Source organism: Capra hircus, chromosome 1 (assembly GCF_001704415.2).
Source record: "Capra hircus breed San Clemente chromosome 1, ASM170441v1, whole genome shotgun sequence".
NCBI classification, from domain to species: Eukaryota; Metazoa; Chordata; class Mammalia; order Artiodactyla; family Bovidae; genus Capra; species Capra hircus.
In genome coordinates, this window is record NC_030808.1 from 56,727,872 (window position 1) to 56,742,013 (window position 14,142).

Below are 14,142 nucleotides of genomic sequence, written 5' to 3' on the forward strand. Positions count from 1 at the left end.
TTTTTATGTAATTTTTTAGTTATTTTCCTTTTTATTACCATGGGGATTACATTTAGCATCCTAAAATATAACTCTCTAATTTGAATTTATGCCAGTTTAACTCCCATAACATACAACACTCTGTTCCTTTAACAGTTCCATCTTTACCCCTTGTAGTTGACGTCACAAAATTACATCTTTGTATGTTGTCTATCCAAAACATAAATGAATATTTTAAAATGCTTTCATCTCTTCAATTATGTAGAAAACAAAGTATAACATTATAAGTCAAAGATATAATACTGCTAGATTTTGGACAAATAGTTACTTTAAAAAGTGTATTAGTGTCTTAAATCATGTAGAAAACAAAAAGTAGAGTCAGACATCCTTAGTACAACAATACTAGCTTTAATAATTGCCCATCTACTTACCTTTATTGAGGTTTTTATTTCTTCGTATGGATTTGAGTTATTATCCAGTGTCCTTTCATTTCCATCTGCATGACATCTTTTAGCATTTCTTTCGGGGCAGGTATAGTGGTAATGAACTCCCTCAGCTTTTGTTTGTTTGAGAATGTCTTCATTTTCCTCTCACTTCTTAAAGACAGTTTTGCTGGATAAAAGGTTCTTAGTTGATTTTTGCTGCTGCTGTTTAGTCACTAATTTGTGTCTGACTCTTTGTGACCCCAGGGACTAGCCCGCCAGGTTCCTGGATCCATGGGATTTCCCAGACAAGAATGCTGGAGTGGGTTGTTATTTTCTTCTTCAGAGGATCTTTCCAGCCCATGGGTCAAACCTGTGTCTTCTGCTTGGCAGGCAACTTTTTTACCACTTAGCCACCTGGGAAGCCCTCTTAGTTGACTACTCTTTTCCTTCTAGTACTTTGAACATATGAGCCCACTTTCATCTGGTCTCCAAAATTTCTGATGAGAAATCTGATGATGATCTTATTGAGGATCCCTTGTATGTGATGATTTTTTAATCTTTTGCTGAATTCAAAGTTCTCTGTCTTTCAGCAATTTGGTTATAATATGTCTTCGTGTGGGTCTATTTGAGTTCATCTTACTTGAAGTTCACTGAGCCTCTTAGATGTTAATATTCATGCTTGGTATCAAGTTTAGAAAGTTTTAAGCCAATACTTCTTTAAATTTCCTCTCTGTTCCTTTCTCTCTCTCTCTCTCTCTCTCTCTTGTCTTCATGGGACATCTACAATGCATATGTTAGTCCACTGATGGTTTCTCACTGGTCCCTTAGACTCTGCTCACTTTTCTTCAATTTTTTTCTTTCTATTCCTCACATAATATAATTTCCATGGTCCTGTTTTCAAGGCGACTTGTTTTTCTACCTGCTTAAATATGCCTTTTAGTTCCTGCTACATGTGTGTTACATATAGTTTACCTTCAGTTCAGCTTAAGATTTAGAGTTTCTAATTACTACTGTGAATACAATATTTTTCCACATTTTCTTTAGTTGTGGAATATTTTTAATGTTGATCTTGTTTCTGGAAGCCCTGTTGAATTATTTTATTGGTCCCATATTATTGATTTGAAGTTAATTCTCAGGGTTTTAGATTAAACAATCAATAAGCAATAATAGTTTTTCCATTCTCCGAAACTTTCATGTTTCAAGTTCCTTTTGTTTTTCTGCTAAGACCTACAAACACAGCTTTCACTACTTGGAATGAACTATTCATTCTTATTTTTTCCTGACTTTAATGGGAATATTGCTTAATGTTTTACCATCTAATACAATGTTTGCTCCATATTTTTAATATATATTCTTCATCTAGTTAAGAATGCTACTTCTTTTACTAGCCTTTGAACATTCTGAATAACAGTTGAATTTTATCAAATGACTTGTCTTCTTTGATCTCTCAATAAGTGAGTTATATAGCTATTTTGGGAGACAAAACCTTTTTAGTTATAGCATATCATGCTTTGCCTATACTGCCAGATTCAATTAGCTACTATTATGTTAAAAAGTTTTATATATGTATTCACAAGTATAATAGCTTTATTTTTTTTTCTTATACTATTCCTGATTTGGGGCATAAATTTTATACTTACAGAATGAGTTGGGACCCTCTCTATCTTTTTACATTTCCAAATACCATTTAAACAACTTGAAGAAAGAAAATGTAATTAATTTTTACCCTATAATTGAGTGTTCTTATAAATCACAGTTTCTATGGGAAAATTATTTCAGTGTCACAGATAATTGCCAGGAACATACTAATACCCAGTCTAGCCTAGGATGAGGAACGATTTCATTATACCTTTGTTTTGGGTACAAAGCATAGAAAGATGTGGTCCCTCATTGTGGGAAGAAAGGAAAAAGAAGTTGACCACTAGAGTTGCAGGAAGGAAGGTATCTTCTGGTAGGTATTTTTCTTTAGACAATTATTTCAAGTTATGTATTTACATTGCAGAAGTGGCCTATATTGGAAAGGACTGAAAGCAGGTTAGAAGATCATAAATGACTATCAAGTAAGTATATTTGCTTTGAAAATATTCTACCATACCTTATTAATTTCAGAACCTTCAATTTTATGAAGAATTCCTTTTAATCTGAAAACTTTAACAATTTCTTTAGCTAAACTGAGCATGACATTAATCTCCTCCTTTGTTTTCATAGTGACAGCAATTTCTGGGTGATCATACTCTAAGTAGCCTGAAAAATAACAAAATATTTTCAAATGAAATAGGACATTGCTTAAATATTTTGTGTGGACAGTAAGCTAATATTTATTTTCTAAACCCATGGAGCACAATTCTTATCCCAGGGAAATGTATCTCTCCCTAAAGAGATTTCTGCAATCAATCAAAATTCACCCATAATTGCAGAGTTCTGCCTGACATTCCCTTGTTGGCAGCCCATACTATGTCTAAGCCCATGAAGAAGGACAGACAACCCTAGTCCTAGGATTAACAGTTATACTAATGCACCTACTCTGGACACTGAGAGGCTCTCCTGGGCTCTAGGTCTAAAGTTTATGACCCAATTTTTTATTCTGTTTGAATCAAGACTTCTGATGATGGATTGTGTGCTTAAACATGGCTTCTGATCAAGTCCTCTGCTCATTCTGGGTCATATCCACCCATCCTGCCTGGGCATCTAGACGATGCTTCCATCTATGTTCTTCTGCTAATGTGATGTGGGTTCCTGGGTGCCCATGAGAGTTTCATCCACTTAGGAGTTTTTCTTGGTCATGACCTCTTATCTGGCTTGACAACTATCTGCCATGCATGATTGGGCTCATTGCAGGTTTGCTGTGTTCTTTTACTGTCCACCATCTGGTACCAAACTCTCTATTCTGAACATGTAAACACTATGCCGTAGGGGTGTCTGTCTCACTCCCAGGATTTGTCTTGCACTAGGACCATGACCTGGCACAATTCAGAGAACACGCTGTTGTCACGTTTGAGCACTGAGCCTTCTAGCAGCCAAACCAGCAATTCCATGAGATTCTGTTCTGATTTCAACTCATTTTAAAGCCTAAATCCTCGGATGGCAACTCTGTGGCAAATGGAGAAAAAAATAACTTCTTTCCTTGTGTTGCTCAGGATAGTACGTTTGGAAGAAAATAGAATTTATAGCATGATAAAGACATGTACAATCATGGCATGCTAATGTGTTTTCTTTAAACAGAAATGGAAAGGTCTTCATTGTCACATAAGGCAGAAAAAACAAATGTGGAGGGGTAATATTACACTATTCTCATTCAGTCAAGGATATGATTATGTTGATTGTTGGAGATATTCACTTTATTATTGATAAGAAGTAGATCTCCTCAAAGATCGGTTTAGTTCTCAAAACCATTTCCTCTCTAAAGGAATGATGATAAGCAGACGGTCCTGCTAGATCTTTAAGGTGAGAGGTACCTACCTAGTTCTTTCATAGCATGTCCTGTGTTCTTCGTTACCCTCCTTAATAACATCTACGGAACAAAAGAAATGTTATTCCTATTGGAAAACAAACTGGCATAAAAAGCCTTTACATTTGCAACTGATTAGTTTTTTACATAAATTAATAACTGTAAAGAAAAATATGATGGAAACTTTTCTGGAATTAGAATTGAATTTTGTGCATGTGTGACAAGTCACTTCAGTCATGTCCAACTCTTTGCAACGCTGTGGACTGTAACCTGCCAGGCTCCTCTGTCCATGGGATTCTTCAGGCAAGAATACTGGAGTGGGTTACCATGTCCTCCTCCAGGGGATCATCCTGACTCTGGAATTGAACCCATGTCTCTTGTGTCTCCTGCATTAGCAGGCGGGTTCTTTATCACTAGCGCCACCTGAGAATTTTGTGCAATGAATTTTATTTTACTCCTGCAAGAGTGGTGGAGAGGATGAGAAGTGGCATTACTTAGGCTGATCTTGAGAAACCCAAAGGTAAGTCATATATTTTTTCTTAAAATAACTTACTCTAGGATACTGTTGATTCTGAAAAATACAGGCATGTGAGGTATTTCCCATTCAGTTTTTGAGAACCTCTGAATTTAGGAAATACATGTGGTTTTCAACCTTAAATGAGATAGAAGTTTTAACAAAAATATGTGGGAGCAGAAATGAAGACTGAAACTGGCCACTATCTTAAATATTCAAGTTCTTTTGTATTTTCTACTGTGTATCCTCAGTATGAGTGAGTATAAAAGGTAACAAAATTCAGCAAAGTTGTTTTAAAGTTACAAGTGGTGAAGAGAGAAAAGATACAGTGGTTTGTGTTCAACTACATATTGAGTGTTCAATGTTCTCAACTACAGAACTTTGGGCATATGACATATAGCATTAAAATGTTCTAAATTATCTTGATGACTGTCTAATTTCACTCAATGGCAAACTTAGGGGCACACTTCAGTGTTAATCTGACTCAACTGAGAAAATGAAAAATAAAATATAGAACTTAGGCCCTAGCATTCTGTTTGCTGTTTACTAGCTGTGTATGTGACTTTGGACATAATCATTAAATTAGCTTCATTTCTTGGCTTCATTTTTCTCATCTGTTGTTGGGGTCCTTTAATGGACTTGGACCTGGCAGTCTGGAGGCGATGATAAGAAAGTGAAAGAGAGAAAGAGGCTGATATTCCCTGGTTTACGCAGAAAACCAATAAAGTCCCTGACACAGGACTTGTGGCTCTCACAAAGGCACTGGGCGCCCTCTCGAGGTGGGGTGAAGGCACAGGGCGCCTTCTCGAGAGAGTCTTAGAAGCCCAGGCAGGAGAGTGAGCACAAGATGGGTCTCTGCACTCCAAGGAATCAGCTGAAGAGAGAGAGAGAGAGAGAGAGAGAGAGAGAGAGAGAGAAAGCTCTGATGGAGCAAAGGTGCTTTAATGATTTTTCTGAGTATATATAGGCTGTAGTACAAGAAGTTTCTTTCGTCAATGATAAAGATCAGAAAACCAAATGTACAGTAACCATTACCAAGGGAACAGGGATGATGATGGCCACAAGGTCAGGAGACAATCCATATCTCAAGAAAGGGGATCGAGACTAAGCAGTTTTGTCGTAAAGAGAATGTTTACTAAAGGAGATTCAAGCCTGTCTCACACAATGACCCCAGTTCCTAGGAGCAGTGTGGTGTTCCGCTTAAAAAGAAACAGAGGACTTGTGAGAAACCGCACGTAGGAATTCTCCTGTTAAACATTCCCTGACAATCTGTAAAATGGGGGAATTAGATATGGTTTCCCTCTAAATAAGTTACTGGTACTTCTTTTGACTTGTCAGATCCCCATCCTTCATTTTCACTATTTACTGTGGGAAAATCAAGCATATAGAGACACAGAAGGAGCTTTGGAAATTATGAGGAGGGTCTGTCTGCTCAATCCTGCCATCACTTATCATCCACCACTGTTTCCTATTTAATACATCTTAGCCCGATAGATTCTGGAACTTGCATTGAGAGAAGCTGATTTGTGCACATGGGTTTCATGATAGCTCCAAAAGGACCAAAATGTGTGCTCCAAGAGGTTCATAACTTGTTTTTTTGTTTTTTACTCATTCAAAGTATACAATTAAATGGTTTTTAATACATTCATGGTATTGTGCAATCATCCTCACAATCAATTTTAAAAAATCTTCATCCTCCAAAAAGAAATTTCGTAACCATTACAGTTCCTCCTCATCCACACCCACCTCCCACCCCCAGCCATAGGCAACCAGTAGTCTATTTTCTGTCTGTACAGATTTGCCTGTTCTGGACATTTCTTATATATTGAATCATACTGTAAGTGCTTTGTGACTATCTTCTTTCAGTTAGCATGCTTTCAAAGTTCATTCATGCTATAGTATTGATACTTCATTCTTTTTATTGCTTAATAATATTAGTGTTCCATTGTGCAATTATATCACATTTTATTTATCAGTTCAACAGCTGGTAGACATGTGGGTTGTCTCAACTTTTTGGCTGGTATGAATAATGCTATTTACAATAGTCAAGACAGGGAAGCAACCTAAATGTCCTTTGACAGATGAATGGATAAAGATTATGTGGTACATATACACAATGGAAGCCGACTCTTTGCGACCCCATAGACTGCAGCCTATCAGGCTCCTCCGTCCATGGGATTTTCCAGGCAAGGGTGCTGGAGCGGACTGCCATTTCCTTCTCCATAATAAGAAGAAAATACTCTTATTTGCAGAAACATAGATGGACCTAGAGGAGCCTCATAACTTGCTAATGTGTCATAGACACTTCAGTAAGGAGTCATCTGAGTAATATAAATGTAGATTGGTTTCTGTTTTTGCAAAAATTTCTCAGCAAACCAGGAGTCAGAGATCACCTCTACATATGTAGAAAGAAGACATGATGCGTGAGGGCAACTGAGGAGTGAGGGAAATAAACCATTTTCTTAGTATTTAAAGTTTCCCTCACCTGTTTAACCTGTTTAGAACTTGCAATCTTATCAATTATAGTCATTATATCTGCTTCGCCTTGGACATATCCTTTTAGTATAGCATATCTAAAGGACAGCTGATGACTCATCCTTTTATCTAATATTTGCAGCAACCTTGGTGTTACAAGCTGAAAAAACAAGACTATATTTAATATAATTTCTACAAATTATGGTTGATTTTATGTTAGCTAGTTTAAAATAGGTAGTAATAAGAAATGACATACTCTCTGGTAACCATAGCAACTTGTCAAGATTCTTATTTTATTCACAGAATCTCTGTAACTTTGTGGCTAGAGCTATTTCCCCATAACTAGTAATATTAGATGCCTATGTGAAGTTAAGATTTTAGTTTTTACTTATTTCCATTGTAGAGAATTGCATAATATTTTAAGTGGTTTTATTCTTGGAAAACAACGTGGTTAATCTTCTGGGCTTAGGTCACAAAATGACTGTCTGTGAAGTACTGCCACTTTTACCTACTAACCCTCCCACTGAACTTTTCACTAGATGATTCATAGTTCATTTGAGTTAGAGCTCACCACAACTATGGTCCTTATTTGACCCCACAATTAACTGCTCATTGTTTCGTTGCTGAGGTCTCCAGCTTATCTGTCACCACTGTACTGTCTGTCTCCTAGCTTCAGCAGAACTGGCTGGTCCCTATATTTTCCTGTCTTTGCTCCACAGTGCTCCACACTCATACAGAAAATAGTTACTTGTTATATTGCTATAGAAAGACACATTAGACAAGTAAATGTCATTTTAGATGCTGTGATTTTATAATACTATGAGTTTATATAACACAAAATGTGTATTTTTCAGTTTCTTAATTTGTATGAATATATACTACTTGCATTGTCACTACAAACATACATGGTTTGCTTTGCTAATTCCTATCATTTATTTCAGGTATGCATAAGAATAAATGGTACTTTGGGGTTTCCATGTGCTTTCTACTAAAAGGAAAGGCTGTGATGAGTATTCCCGTACTTTCATGTGCTAAATGAATCTCTACTATAATTTAGATATTCATAATATAATCTGTTATGAGACATAACTTGTCAAAAGAATCTAAATATAAACATCAGCCCAACAGAAAGTGGAAACCACAAAACTAGTAAGCTGATTTTTATCCATACTTCATAAAGTAGTTAGGAGAAATTTGAAGTTGCTCGATTTAATAGTTCTTTACCTTCAAAATGCGTAGGATGCGAAGAAATCTAACAACTTTCATAATGATGGCTGCTTGTACCAAATCAAAAATATAATAATTAATGGAATTTGTCTCAATCAGCATTACATCTATGATGCCAACTAATGTAATTGTTAGCTCAAATAGATTCCAGGCATGGAAAAAATATTCCTTCCTCATTGCTGCAATCTGTTGATTTAAAAAGAAATTGTACTACCTTATTTGTTTTTGCTTTCACAACATTATTTTTCATAATGACTGAAACATGAATAGTTAAGTTTTTCTCTGATCTACCTTAAGACTCTACTTGTCTGAAATACTAGTAAGTGATCACATCAACTTGAAATTAAATGGTTAAAACATTGAAGCATCTATTCCAAGACAGAAAATATTCAAAATACCTACTCATTCATTCATTCTTTATTTATTTAAAAATATTTTATTGAAATCTTACTATAAATAAGCAGGTCAAGAGGCAACAGTTAGAATCAGGCATGGAATAATGAACTGGTTCAAAATTGGGAAAGGAATACATCAAGGCGTTATATTGTCACCCTGTTTATTTAACTTATATGCAGAGTACATCATGCAAAATGCCAGGCTGGATGAATCACAAGCTGGAATCAAGATTGCTGGGAGAAACATAAACAACCTCAGATATACAGATGATACCCACTCTAATAGCAGAAAGTGAAGAGGAACTGAAGAGCCTCTTGATGAGGGTGAAAGAGGAGAGTGAAAGAGCAGGCTTAAAACTCAATATTCAAAAAACAAAGATCACAGCATCTGGTCCCATCATTTCATGGCAAATAGATGGGGGAAAAGTGGAAACAGTGTTAGATATTATCTTCTTGGGCTCCAAAGAAGCGCAAGTCACTGTGGATGCTGACTGCAACCATGAAATTAGAAAATGTTGCTCCTTGGAAGAAAAGCTATAACAAACCTAGACAGCATATTAAAAAGCAGAGACATTACTTTGCCAGCAAAGGGCCACATAGTCAAAGCTATGGTTTTTCCAGTAGTCATGTACAGATGTGAGAGTTGGACCATAAGAAGGCTGAGGGCCAAAGAAGTGATGTGTTCAAATTGTGCTGGAGAAGACTCTTGAGAGTCCCTTGGACAGCAAGGAGATCAAACCAGTTAATCCCTAAGGAAATCAACTCTGAGTAGTCACTGGAAGGACTCCAATACCTTGGCCACCTGATGCAAAGAGTCAACTCATTGGAAAATATTTTGATACTGGGAAAGACTGAGGGCAGGAAAAGGGGGTGACAGAGGATGAGACGGTTGCATAGCATCACCAACTCAATGTACATGAATTTGAGCAAACTCCAGGAAATAGTGAAGGGCAGGGAAGCCTGGTGTACTGCAGGTTCCATGGGGTCGCAAAGAGTCAGACAGGACTTAGTGACTGAAGAACAGCAACTGTAAATAAGAGAGTGGGAATAGGCAAAAATGATTCTGGATTCCAGCTTGGGAAATTAGATATCCAGTGGAACTTTGAAGGAAGAGTAGGTTTAGAGATGATAAATTTATTTTGAATAAATTATTTCAGGTGTTGTTTTGTTGTAGAGACCCAATCATCAGTTGTCTATATGATGTGAGGCTCTGAACAAAATCCAAGCAGGAGACATAAGTTTGGGAGTCATGAGACTATGAGAAGTGACTGAGATAGCCTGGCCCATGAGACTCTATCTTATAAGTCATGTCCGTGCCTCTTGTTTATTTTCCATATCCTCCACGCAGATTTAACATCTCTCCAGTCTTCATCCTGACCAACCCGTCTCTAAGCTCCTGTCCTTAGGAATAGGGTTCCTTGTGTGTGTCCCATTGTCACTTCTGAGTTTTCCTTTGTTCCTGTTGTCTATTCCGCTCCATACTCAGATGTTCCGTCTCTACTTTTACTCCTATTCATTCTTCAAAGCTCAGCTCAAGCATCTCCTTTCCTTAATAGACTTGTTTCTCTGACTCTACTATTCTGCATAAGAAATTCCCGTGTTTTCCAATAGCACCCTGTGTATTTCTTTATCATAATACTTAATATACTAATTTGTAATTTTGATTAATTTGTCTTTTTTAGCAACCTGATCCTCCTACTCACTATAATTCAGAGAAAGTGAAAGAGATAGACATATCTGTGCCAGGGAGAGCAAAAGCTTCATTGTAAATTAAGAAAATGTCATTAGTTCAGTTCAGTCACTCAGTTGTGTCTGACTCTGTGACCCCATGGACCACAGCATGCCAGCCTTCCCTATCCATCACCAACTCCCAGAGTCTACTCAAACTCATGTCCATCACGTCAGTGATGCCATCCAACTATCTCATCCTCTGTTGTCCCCTTCTCCTGCTGCCTTCAATCTTTCCCAGCATTAGGGTCTTTTCCAATGAGTCAGTTCTTTGCGTCGGGTGGCCAAAGAAATTGTCATACTTGTTTGTAAACAGTCAAGTGTTAGGGGGTTTAATGGTATAGGGTCATTTCTCTTGAGTGTGCTCTCGTTTGGCCAGGCTGAGGAAAGTCAATGTCTGAACCTAGGGAGCAGAAGATCAGATCCTGGTCTTTGTGAGGTCCTGTGCAAGACACAACTTAGCTACTGTAAGTCTCATTTCCTTCTTGTTGCAACAGAGTATAGGTGAGTTCTTTTTTTAGGAGCTTGAAAGAACTGCTATAAATAGTAAGACTTTATCTAAGATACCAAGTATTCAGAAACATGAAGGAGTTATTTGGAGGTCAAAGAATACAGCCACTCGGGCTTCCCTGGGGGCTCAGATGGTAAAGAATTTGCCTGCAATGCAGGAGGCACAGGAAAGGAGGGTTTGATCCCTGGATTGAGAAGATCCCCTGGAGAAGGGAACGGCAACCTACTCCAGTATTCTTGCCAGGAGAATTCCATAGACAGAGGAACCTGTGGGCTACAGTCCATGGGGTTGCAAAGAGTTGGACATGACTGAGCTGCTAACACACACACACATGCACACACACACACACACAGAGAGAGAGAGAGAGAATACCGCCATAGGAGAGGAAGAGCTTGGTATAAAATGATAGCACAAGCTTCAAAGGAAGAGAGATCTGTCAAATATAAAGTTGTTAAAGCCTCTGGCACTCCAATGCAGAAGAGTGATTATCCTTCCTCTGAGAAAGTTTTAAAATATTCATTACTCTAATAGGTTGAGGAATATTGGGGAAAAGTTTGAAAATATAAGAAGGGAAGTTTAAGGCAGAATTATATATAAGAAAGAACACAAACTTTGAGGGATTGGATCCGACTCTCCTATTCATTAGCTGTGTGACCTTAAACAAGTTACAAAACTTCTCAGAGACTCAGGTCCCTCATCTGTAAAATGCAAGACATAATATCCACATTAAAGTGTAAACAAGGATTTGAAATGTTATAATTGCAGTGATACTGATATAATGAATATTTTTAAAGGCATACTATAAAGGGGGAAGAACTGAACTAAATAGGAAAAAGGGCAAAGAAAATAAGTGAAGGCAAGTTTGTAAACTGGGCAGTGAAGATGAATCTTGAGTTAAACAGAAAGGAGAGGCAAACACAGGATTGAACAGTTGGGAGTGTCCTCTCAGCTATGAGGATTTAGGCCAACCTTGATATTTTACAGAAGAAGAAACTGAAGCTGAAAAAAGTTTAATGACTTGGTGAACAGCTAAGATTTTGTTGGAGAAAGCCAAAACCCGACTCAGGTCTGCATCTGGGCTCATTGTTCTTTCCAGTATAGTACATGTTAAATGACTTTAGGGAACACTTTACTCTCACCTTCACCCTAGTACTAATGCTAACTCTAATTGCTTTATTTTTTCTTAACTCTGTGACATCTCCTATGGTTTTTCCAACTAGTTGGAATTTATTACATACAATGATTAAATGTGAATCCATTCCACTCCTCCCCAGTAATCATAGCTCTAGTATTTTAATTTTCCAGTTATGATTTGAGATTCATCCATTTTGTCCAAATATCAAATTTAACTCCTCTGTTTAAATCATCTGGATAAAAATATTTTATATACAGTTTGATCCATATGAAACAATTTGTTGTTGTTGTTTAATCGCTAAGTTGTGTCTGATTCTTTGTGACCCCATGGAGTGGACTGCCAGACTCCTCTGTCCATGGGATCTCCCAGGGACAAGAATACGGAAGTGGGTTGTTGTTTTCCTCCCCAGGGAATCTTCCCAACACGAGGACTGAGCCCATGTCTCCCGCACGGCAGGTGGATTCTTTGCGGCTGAGCCCTTGGGGAAGCCCCATATAACACAATACTGTTGTCAGTTTGTGGACATATATTTCCATCATTTAACAGCTATCTTTACACTAAATTAAAAAAATCAAACTATGAAACATTTTTTAAGTATAAATGAATCTCTCTATCAGTCTACTTATCCATCTGTTTATTTATCTAGTATAAAAATAAATTAAAAAAAAATCCAGGTGCTCACCACTTTGCTAAGCTGAAGGACATTGCCAATACCCTTGTAACTCACTCTGCACTTCTTTGACAAACATTATTTGAACATATACAAAATCAGTCCTTAGAGTATAAATATTTATTATTGTCACTGTAAAAATCACCTTTAAAAAATAAAGTTTGTTTGAGGAGTGAGGGAGGATTTTATACAATCTTATAGAAAACTGTCTGTGCAGCTAGGGTAAAAAATGAAGTTATGAAACCTCCCTGTTAGACATACCACACACACACACAAAAGCACATTTAGCTTTACCTTAAGTAGTGCCTCCATGATGTAAAATGCAAGAAAAGAGTAGTTAGCATATGTTAATTCTGTCTCATAGATATCGTTTAACACAGATATACAAGAAATTATAATAGGAAACATATTCATTAGTATAACAAGGTATCCGATGCACTCAAATTCATCAGTAAATACTATTTTATGGCATGCACGAAGAAAGCAATGTCTGCAAAAAAAAAGTTTAAAAAAGAGATAATTTTATCTGATAAAATAATTACACTGAATTAATTTCATCATATACTCAGTCCTGATCTAATCATCAATAGCCACAAAGCCCAGCTTAATTCTGAGAAGTAGCCGTCACTACCAAACACTTGCTGGCATTCTGCTTCAGATACTGGTCCTTTAATTTCCTCCTCTGTAAATGTCCTCAGGCTAGTTTCCCCTCTTTCTCTCCTTCTTTCCTCACCTCTCATTCATTTTTACTTATACTTTTAGTAGAAATACTTCAGATCATAAAACAGAGATAATTCAAACTAGAGATATTAATTAAAAGAAAATCTCTCCCACTTTCTAATTAATAGACTTCTCAGAGATGGCTACTATTACCAGTTTTAATATTGTTCCAATATTTTTGTTTATATAATCATTATCTATGAATACAAAAAGAACTGTATCATGTATATTGTTCTATAACCTGCTTAGCAATGGATCATGAGCATTTTTCCTTGTCAAGGCATATAATCTGGCACAAATCCTGATATGTGTGGGAGTGAAACAAGATAGGTCCACATTTTATCAAAAACTTTAACATACGTGCTTTGAAAAATTATTTTTATACTGAGTATGCTATAGAGTAGAATTGTGGGTAAAAGGATTTACTTTATGGAGTTTTAATTTTATTTTTAAATTATTCAAGTAGTATAATAATGCATTATTATTGCTAAAACTCAAACGAAATGATTAATCAATTATTGACTAAAGAGCAGGTGAGTGCTGATTACTTCGTTATTCTTAAAGTTAGACCCATGTTATGCAGGACCTGAAATTTTTACAATCTTTATGATTTGGATCCCTATTTAATAAAAATGAGATAAATCATAAATGCATATATGATCCTGTCATCAAATTGCAAAAATCCTCCAAGGTCTCAGGCAGTGCCAGAGAGAGGGAGGCCTATAGAATATAAGCCTTGTTAACGTCAAAGTAACACTTCCCTCTCAGCTGTCTCTTCAGACTGCTTTTCTTTTCTTTTTTTAAAAAATTCAGTCCTATTGAGGTATAGCTGACATGTAAAATTGTAGATATTGAAACTGTCTATCCTAGTGGCTTAATATACATATACTTTGTGAAAGGATTCCTCCCATTTAG

At 36.7% G+C, this 14,142-nt stretch overlaps 1 protein-coding gene across 1 annotated transcript in view; it reads right to left on the minus strand.

The window, feature by feature from the left end:
- Positions 1–14,142, minus strand: part of SLC9C1 (solute carrier family 9 member C1) — a 107,626-nt gene that overhangs the window by 24,612 nt on the left and 68,872 nt on the right. The window contains exons 15-19 of the mRNA XM_005674974.2: positions 12,802–12,997; positions 8,066–8,254; positions 6,852–7,001; positions 3,864–3,915; positions 2,500–2,648 (exon numbers count right to left, since the gene is read on the minus strand). Coding sequence (XP_005675031.1) covers positions 2,500–2,648; positions 3,864–3,915; positions 6,852–7,001; positions 8,066–8,254; positions 12,802–12,997 — 736 coding nt within the window. The remainder of the gene's footprint in view (positions 1–2,499; positions 2,649–3,863; positions 3,916–6,851; positions 7,002–8,065; positions 8,255–12,801; positions 12,998–14,142) is intronic.